The 8,914-nt window shown below is 37.8% G+C and overlaps 1 protein-coding gene across 1 annotated transcript; it reads right to left on the bottom strand.

Annotated features, from left to right (window-relative positions):
* Positions 1-6,700: 6,700 nt before the first annotated feature.
* Positions 6,701-8,147, bottom strand: LOC138884885 (uncharacterized). Its single transcript, XM_070165749.1, has 2 exons — positions 7,095-8,147; positions 6,701-6,988 (listed from the first exon to the last, which is right to left on the bottom strand). Exons 1-2 carry the CDS (start codon positions 8,145-8,147, stop codon positions 6,701-6,703), a joined length of 1,341 nt encoding a protein of 446 aa, XP_070021850.1.
* Between the last annotated feature and the right edge of the window lie 767 nt (positions 8,148-8,914).

Genomic DNA, 8,914 nt, shown 5'->3' with positions numbered 1-8,914 from the left:
AGCTGACTGCGATCAGTAGAAGGAGAACATGGACCGCCTTGCTGCGGAGAAAGAGGCTTCCTTGGCCAAATTGTTATCGGTCGAGGTCCAACTTCGGGGCGTCAAAGAGAAAAGTTAGCCCAGGCCAAAAGGATCAAAGAGCTTGAAGCCGAGCTTGCTGAGGCCAAGGTAGAAGTTGGGAGACGAAGATCTCGGCTGACACATCTATAGTCGTGTATTTGGCTGATGTCGAGGCTGCTCAAATACAGTTAAGGGAGGCCTCCAATCGAGAGCGACAGAGTAATGACTTGGCGAGGTGCCAATCTCAAAGGGAGATCCTTGAGGAAGTCCACGCTCGAGGTTATGACCTCTCTAAAGAGATAGCTCAAGCTAAAGTGCTTGGAGTTGATGCTAGGTTGCTTCTCTCCTCCGACAATGATGATGGTGATGAAGGCAGCCAAGATGGGTCCGATAATGATGAGGAGCTCGAAGGAGAAGCATGAAAGTACAAGAAGGGGGGTGAATTGTATATTTTTAATCTTAATCTCTATTAGTTGACTGGTTTTTCGATTAGTCGACTAAATGCAATAACCACAGTTATAATAGCAGAATATAAAAAACAGAAAGTAAGTGCAGGAATTAAAGACACCGAAATTTTATACTGGTTTGGATTCAATGTGAATTCTAGTCCAGTCCCTTTGGGTTGCAACGGAGTTCTCTTTAGTAAATGCGTTTCTTCGAGTACAATGACGTGATAGTTCAGTTCCTATAACACTCATCTCTTTTGATACAATGCCTCACCAGTGTTTTACTCTCCTTTTTCTCTGACTTGTTACACAACAGGTCTTAGAGAACTACAATGTTTGTTTGCACTAGAACAAATAGAGGATTTTTGGTTTGATCAAAGTATATGTGTCTAAGGCTTGATTCTGAGTATAAATACTTTGATGATGGCCGTTTGCTAACGAGACTTGACAACACAAGAGATTTGATCCTTGGAAAGAGATTGATTCTTTCTAAGAATAAGATTGCTTGCCGTTGCTCTTCCTTGATGAGAGGAAATTCACAGCTTTCCTTCTACAGTTGTTGATGATGAGGGTTTACTCCTTGATTGTTGGTCCATCCAGAATTAGCAGCTCAGCTAATCTTCTTACAGAATCTTCGATGCTTTTTGACAGCTTCAATCTTCTGGATTGAATGTGCTAGCCTTGATTGATGCCTTAAGTTTAGGTTTGTTTGATTCTTTCCATCGCAGTTGTCCATGATCTTTGCCGATTGATTCGTAAGCTTTGTTGATTGATACGCAATCTTTGATGATTGATTTCTTTCCTTAAGCATCCAGATTGACTTCAACAATCTTGTAGTAGCTCCTTGATTCCTTGATCTTACAGATATATTATTTGCATCATTAAAATTAGATCTAACAATCTCCCCCCTTTTGATGATGATAAAGTAATATATATGTATAAACACCAGTTGACTTCCCTGTGTTTTATTCCCCCTCAATGTATGCAGTTTACAGGTTCATGGTACTCCCCTCAGTTCATGCAGTTGACTAGTCCATGGTTGGAGTTGACTCTTGCCATGGAGGATGCTACTTTTGCCACAGTCAACTATACATGTACAAATACAACATATACTCTTCTCCCCTTTTTGGCATCAGCAAAGAGGGAACAAACCAAGAACTAAACAGAATATATAGCATTAAACAGTAGAATTATAGTCCAAACAAAAACACCTAAAGCAAGATAAAAATAGAAATTGTCCAATGGCTGAGATAACAGCCCAAAAACAGCACAACAAAAAAAATTGTCTTAAGCAACCACATTAATGACGCAAAAAATAAGTAAGAGTGTTGCAGATGGCCTCCTTCAATTGTTCAAAGCTAGCATTAGCTTAGATGCTCACTCCATCCAACCTGTCATGAATCTCCCTGAAAGTTTTGACAGTATTCTCCCTAACTCTGAGAACAACAACTCTAATATTTGGCATATTAGACCCTGTTTCCTTGGAGATGGCATGAATGTCACCAACAGTAGACTGAGTGGCTGTGAGGAGATTTTTGATTTCAGAAAGTTGAGTATCAATGGCACGAAGCTTTTCACCAAGGTCAGGATCACCAGGGCTGGGATCAGAGGCAGAGAGTTTAGGTTTGGGCTCTATAGGAGCATGCTTTACTTCACCTTTGTGCTTCTTAACCCAGGAGACCTTCACACTCACATATCCCATACTTGAAAAGGCTCTAGAATTGTAAGACTTTGAAACAGTGATAAAGGGATAGTTGGACAGGGAAATTTGATGAGCTTCCAGAATATGAGTGATGGCAATGCCATAGGGTAGATTGGTGGGATCTTCAGCACTTTTAATCATAAAATTAATGACCCAGGAGGATAACTTGACTTTGAGTTTGGTCACAAGGCAGTATACTAAGAAAGTGTCTCTTTGAGAGAAGGTTGAAAATGAACCAGTGCAGGGAAGCAGAGTAGTTGCTACAATGTAAGCCAGGACTCGAGTTTCGAAACTAACATCACTGGGACCTAACCGGTTGGGAAGGGAGTCAGAGGGACACTCAGCAATACACTATTTAGCTTGGTCAAAAGAAATTTCAAAATCATCGGGCTAGGTGTTTTTGAAAAGCATAGGAAAACCAAAACATCAACACTGAAAGAGTGAATCAAACAGGGCACAATCAAGAACAATGCGCTTACCTAATACTAATGATTCCAACCTGTCAAGTTTACTAGAATAGAGATTAGCATAAAACATCTTTACCAGGGGTTCATAGACCTTAGGCGGAGGAATAGAGAGGAACTTAGCCCACCCTTGTTGAACAAAGAGGTTTTTGACCTTACAATTTAGGGCTTCCATATAGTCAAGGTCGACTACCCTTCCATGAGCAATGGGATTGTCCTTTAGAGCAATGAAGAAATCCATATTTGGAGAATCCGAAAAATTCAGGTCAGATTCTAGACAGCCAGAAAGATCAAGCTTGGATTTCTTTGGGGTAGAGGAAACAGGGGATCTTCCATATGTCGTTTTCCTAGGACTTTTTCTCCTAAGATTTGAGAGTGATCAGACAAATCTCCCTGTGAAGAAGTGAAACCCTCAGAGTGGTCGGACCCTAGGTCTACTTGTTCTGGGGGCGTAGAAGGGGGTTTTGCTTTGGAGCGGGTACTTTTTCTGGTGGAAGCAGAGGGATTCGTGGATTGTTTGGCCATTGAAGGAAAGTGGTTTGATCGGAGCTTTGGAGAAGGGTTTTCTAGATGATAAGGATGAAAGTGATTGAAATGGGTTATCCACCTTAAGAAGAGAACCTTCTATCGGTTGATTACAGAAAAGGAAAATGTGTCAGTTGAAGGGACGTGATGATTGGCTTTCCAACTTTGAACGACGAACTGATGTGAAGGAAGAAGAAAAGAAAGGGAAAAATGGAGGCGTAATTAATGCATGAGTAAATGACAATCATTACACCTACAAAAGTAATTGTAGTACACATAGGTCCTATAGGTTATTAGTTAAGCAAGTAATGCCAAGTAATTTTCTTAAAGCACAAAATCTATCCTCTAATAATGGCTTAGTAAAAATATCTGCTAACTGATCAGTAGTTCCAACAAAAGATATTTCTATGTCTTCCTAAAGAACATGATCTCTAATAAAGTGATGCTTGATATCTATATGCTTTGCTCTAGAATGATGCACATGATTTTTTGAAAGACAAATAGCACTTGAATTATCACAAAAAATTTGTATAGGTTTAAAAGAAAGTTCATAGTCACCTAGTTGATGGGACATCGATAGTAATTGTGCACAGCATTGTCCAATAGCAATGTATTCAGCTTCAGTGGTAGATAATGCAACTGATGCTTGTTTTTTATTGTTCCAGGATATCAATACCTTTCCAAGTAATTGACATGTACCACTTGTGCTTTTTCTATCTTCCTTATCACCTGCAAGGTCAGCATCTAAAAAACCTTCTAGTTTAAAAGAGTTAGAGCAAGGATACCATAGTCCATGAGATACAGTCCCAATGAGATAACGAATGATTCTCTTCACTGCAGTCAAATGAGATTCCTTAGGAGCTGACTGTAACCTGGCACATTTGCACACACTAAACATAATATCCGGTCGACTTGCCATCAGATATAGTAATGATCCAATCATTCCACGATATTTAGTTTCATCAACAGGGATTCCCTGTTCATCTTTGTCTAGATTTGTTGACGAACTCATTGGTGTGCTAATGGATTTTGCATTGCTCATGCCAAATTTTTGAATCAGTTCCTTTGTGTATTTGGTCTGACATATAAAAGTTCCTTCTTCATATTTTTAAATTTGGAGTCCAAGGAAAAATGTTAGCTCTCCCATCAGGCTCATTTGGAATTCGCTTTGCATAAGATTTGAAAATTCCTTGCATATAAAAGGGTTAGCACTACCAAATATAATATCATCAACATAAATTTGAATAATGAGATTACCTTCTGATGATTTTTTAATAAACAAGGTAGTGTCTACTTTACCTCTTGTGAAGCCATGATCAACAAGAAAAGTACTAAGTCTACCATACCAAGCACGTGGAGCTTGCTTTAGTCCATATAGTGCCTTAGTGAGCTTGTATACATGGTAGGGAAACTTTGAATCTACAAACCCAGGTGGTTGTTTCACGTATACTTCTTCCTCAATAAATTCGTTCAAAAAGGCACTTTTGACATCCATCTGAAACAACCTAAATCCTTTAAATGATGCATATGTCAGAAGAATTTGTATAGACTCCAAGCGAGTTACTGGAGCGAAAATTTCGTCATAGTCGACTCCTTCCTGTTGTGAATATCCCTGAGCAACTAGTCTGCCTTTATTCCTTACGACCTTTCCATCCTCGTTCAATTTATTTCTAAAGACCTACTTTGTTCCGATTACAGAAATATTTTCAGGTTTGGGTATCAGATTCCACACCTGATTTTTACCAAACTGATCTAACTCTTCCTGCATTGCTTGAACCCAACTTGAATCTTTTAGAGCTTCCTCTATCTTCTTTGGTTCAGACTGAGAGATTAATGCTAAATTTGCTTTCTTTTTTAGAGCTCCCCTTGTTTTCATTCCTTCATTTGGATCCCCTATGATGAATTTTTGAAGATATTCAGGCTCGCTTCGCCATTCATTTGGACGTACTACATTCGTAGTCGACTCGATTGGAAGATTTGGTACACTGCTGCTGATTTCATTAGTTGAATCTATCGTAGCAGATATATCAGTCAACTCTTGAGATTTGCTTGACACCTGAATTTCTTGAGCTTGATCTTCATCACCTGCAGTAATTCCTTTCTCGACCAAGGGATTATTTTTATCGAATATAACATGTACAGATTCTTCCACACATAATGTGCGTTTATTATAGACTCTAAAAGATTTACTATTTAATGAGTAGCCTAGAAAAATACCTTCATCACTTCTTGGATCGAATTTTCCAAGTTTGTCCTTACCGTTATTGTGAATAAAACACTTACTTCCAAAGGGATGAAAGTAATTGATATTGGGACGTTTACCTTTCCATAATTCATAGGGATTCTTCTTCAGAACGGGCCTTATGAGACATCGGTTGAGAATGTGACATGTTGTACTTACACCTTCCGCCCAAAAATGATTTGGCAGTGAATGATCTAGTAACATGGTTCTTGCCATATCTTGGAGGGTTCTATTTTTTCTTTCTACAACCCCATTTTGCTATGGTGATCGTGGTGCAGAGAAATTATGAGTGTATCCCTAGTCATTACAGAAATATTCAAATGCTCTACTTTCAAATTCTCCTCCATGATCACTCTGAATTGTTGAGATCAGATATCCCTTTTCGCTTTCAACCTTTTTGCAGAAAACCTCAAAATTTCTTAATGCTTCATCCTTATGAGATAAGAAAATTACCCAAGTGAAACGTGAATAATCATCAACAATAACAAAAGCATATGTTTTTCCTCCTATACTAGCAGTTCTAGTAGACCCAAATAAGTCCATATGAAGCAATTGCAAGGGTTTAGAAGTAGATACACAATCTTTATTTTTGAAAGAGTTTCTGGTCTGCTTACCAATTTGACATGCATCACAGATATGAGTTCTAGAAAAAATTCAGTTTGGGTAGGCCAACAACTAACTCATGTTTGAACAATTTTTCTGTCAAATGCATACTAGCATGACCAAGTTTCCTATGCCATAATCATGGATCATCTGACATGGACGTTAAGCAAATATGACCATCTATCTTTTCAAAACCATCAAGGATATAAACATTTCCATATCTTTTTCCAGGGAGTACTGTTTTACCTAATTCGTCTTCAATAGCACAACCTATTTTCTTAAAGTTTACCTTATATCCTGAGTCGCATAGTTGACTTATGCTCAGAAGATTGTAGTTGAATCTATCGACGAGAAAAACTTCAGTGATGTCATAGTTGTTATTGAAGGGAATTATTCCAGTACCAATTATTTTACCTTTTATGTCATCCCCAAACTTAACGCTTCCTCCATCAATTTTTGTAACTTCTTTGAATAGGTTTTTGTCACCTATCATGTGACTGGAACACGCACTGTCTAGATATCATTTTCTTTTGCGGCTTATTCTGTGGTGTTCCTGCAAAATAAAGTGATTACTTTCTTTTAGGTACCCAAACTTGCTTGGGTCCTGGAGGGTTAGTATTTCTAGATTCAGAATTGTTTTTTGGTTTCCAAACCCGTCCTAAAATATTTGCTTCACGAAAGCGACAAAAAGAATATTTGTGCCCACTTTTGTTACAGTAATGACACATAACTTCTGACCCACATTTAGGTCTTTCATTAGTGTTAGTACTAGTGAACTTTGTTCTGGCTGGTCCTTTTCCAGTTGACTTGTAAGTCGCCTGGTTTGACCTGATAGAACTGTGACTAGTAGATTTGCTAAGTTGCATTTGCAATTCTTCAAACTATTCTTGAAGTACTTCTTTTTCAATTTCACATACTTCATGTTTGAGTTTCCAGTCTTTAACCTCTTTATTTAGTCTCTTAAGCTCATTCATCATTTTTTGAGACTCTTTCAAAGTTAAATCAAGAATATCCTGCAATTCATTGCATCTTTCACAGTTCTAAGATCTTACCTCACTTGTTTCACCTCGTGCCATGAAACAGTTTTCATTTTCATCTTTGCCTTCGTCATCTGAAGTGTCCTCATCTTTCCAGCATCCTGAGGATTTGTTCATTTCATTTTCCAGAATCGTCATGAAGCAAAGATTTTCTATCTCTTCGTGTTCTAAATTTTCTTCATCACTCCAGCTTCTAAAAGATTTATTCTTCTTGAAGCCTCTAGAAATTTTTCTTTTTAGTTCTGGGCACTCAGCTTGAATGTGTCCAAATCTTCCACACTCATAGTATTTTCCATCATTCTTGTCCTGTTCATTGTATTGCCTGGATCCTCTTAGCAGAATTCTTCCTTTCTTTGTATTTCTGAATCTTCTCATTAAGCCATCCATGTTTCTTGATAGCATAGCAATCTCTTCTTGTAGAGCTTCAGGATCATCATCAATTTTGTTTTCAGCTATTTCAGTTGAAGCCTTGAATGTGACTATTTTTTGTTTTTCTTCTTGACTAGTCTTCCTGAGATACGTCTTTTCAAAAGCTATGAGTTCTCCTCGTAGTTCATCATATGATAATTTGTTTAGATCCTGAGATTCAAGTGTGACTACTTTGGTCTGCCAAGTGGTTGGCAGGCTTCTGAGAATTTTTCTGACTTGATCACAACTAGTATATGGCTTGCCAAATGCCTTTAGATCGCTAATTATTTTGCTGAACCTGGCAAATATCTCTTCAATAGATTCTCTTTCTTTCATTGAAAAGAGTTTGTAATCATGAACAAACATGTTGATATGTGTTTCCTTTACTTTGCTGGCTCCTTCGTATGTAACCTCAAACTTGTCCCACATTTCTTTGGTTGTGTCATAGCTAGAGATTTTCTCGTATTCTTCACCACTTATAGAATTGTGAAGCAAATTTCTCGCTTTATTGTTAACTTGTACCACTTCCATTTGCTCTTTTGTATATGAATCTATATCTTCAGAATCATCAAGTGGTGGAGTAGCATCTGGTAAGGGATAGTTCCCTTTTTTGATGACTCTCCAAACTTTAACATCATAAGCCTTGGCAAAGATCTCCATACGCACTTTCTAGTGAGAAAAATATTGTCCATTGAAGTATGGTGGTCTAACTTGTGAAGTTCCTCCCTGGAAGAGAGCTCCTATGATAACTTGATTTGCCATGATCTTTTCTCACAAGCTGTTAAGCAAAAGTAGAATGTGGACCTCGCTTTGATACCAATGGAAAGTACAAGAGGGGGTGAATTGTATATTTTTAATCTTATTCTCTATTAGTTGACTGGTTTTTCGATCAGTCGACTAGATGCAATAACCTAACAGTTATAATAGCAGAATATAACACACAGAAAGTAAATGCATGTATTAAAGGCACCGAAATTTTATACTGGTTCGGATTTAATATGAATCCTAGTCAAGTCCCCTTGGGTTGCAAGAGAGTTCTCTTTAGTAAATGCATTTCTTCGAGTACAATGACGTGATAGCTCAGTTCCTATAACACTCGTCTCTTTTGATACAATGTCTCACTAGTGTTGTACTCTCCTTTTTCTTTGACTTGTTACACAACAAGTCTTAGAGAACTACAATGTTTGTTTGCACTAGAACAAAGAGAGGATTTTTGGTTAGATCAAAGTATATGTGTCTAAGAATTAATTCTGAGTATAAATACTTTGGTGAAGGTCGTTTGCTGACAAGACTTGACAACTCAAGAGATTTGATCCTTGAAAAGAGATTGATTCATTCCAAGAATAAGATTGCTTGTTGTTGCTCTACCTTAATGAGAGGAAATTGATAGTTTTCCTTCTACAGTTGTTGATGATAAGGGTTTACTC

Source organism: Nicotiana sylvestris, chromosome 2, assembly GCF_000393655.2.
Source record: "Nicotiana sylvestris chromosome 2, ASM39365v2, whole genome shotgun sequence".
NCBI lineage: Eukaryota > Viridiplantae > Streptophyta > Magnoliopsida > Solanales > Solanaceae > Nicotiana > Nicotiana sylvestris.
This window is presented reverse-complemented; position numbering and strand designations above follow the sequence as displayed.

Bases quoted from the DNA above. Each gene is read 5' to 3' on its own strand.
- LOC138884885 (XM_070165749.1), bottom strand. From the start codon at position 8,147: ATGGAGATCTTTGCCAAGGCTTATGATGTTAAAGTTTGGAGAGTCATC. The intron at 6,989-7,094 runs GTAAGATCTTAG...GACTAAATAAAG, and splicing joins CACGAGGTGAAACAAGTGAG to AGGTTAAAGACTGGAAACTC.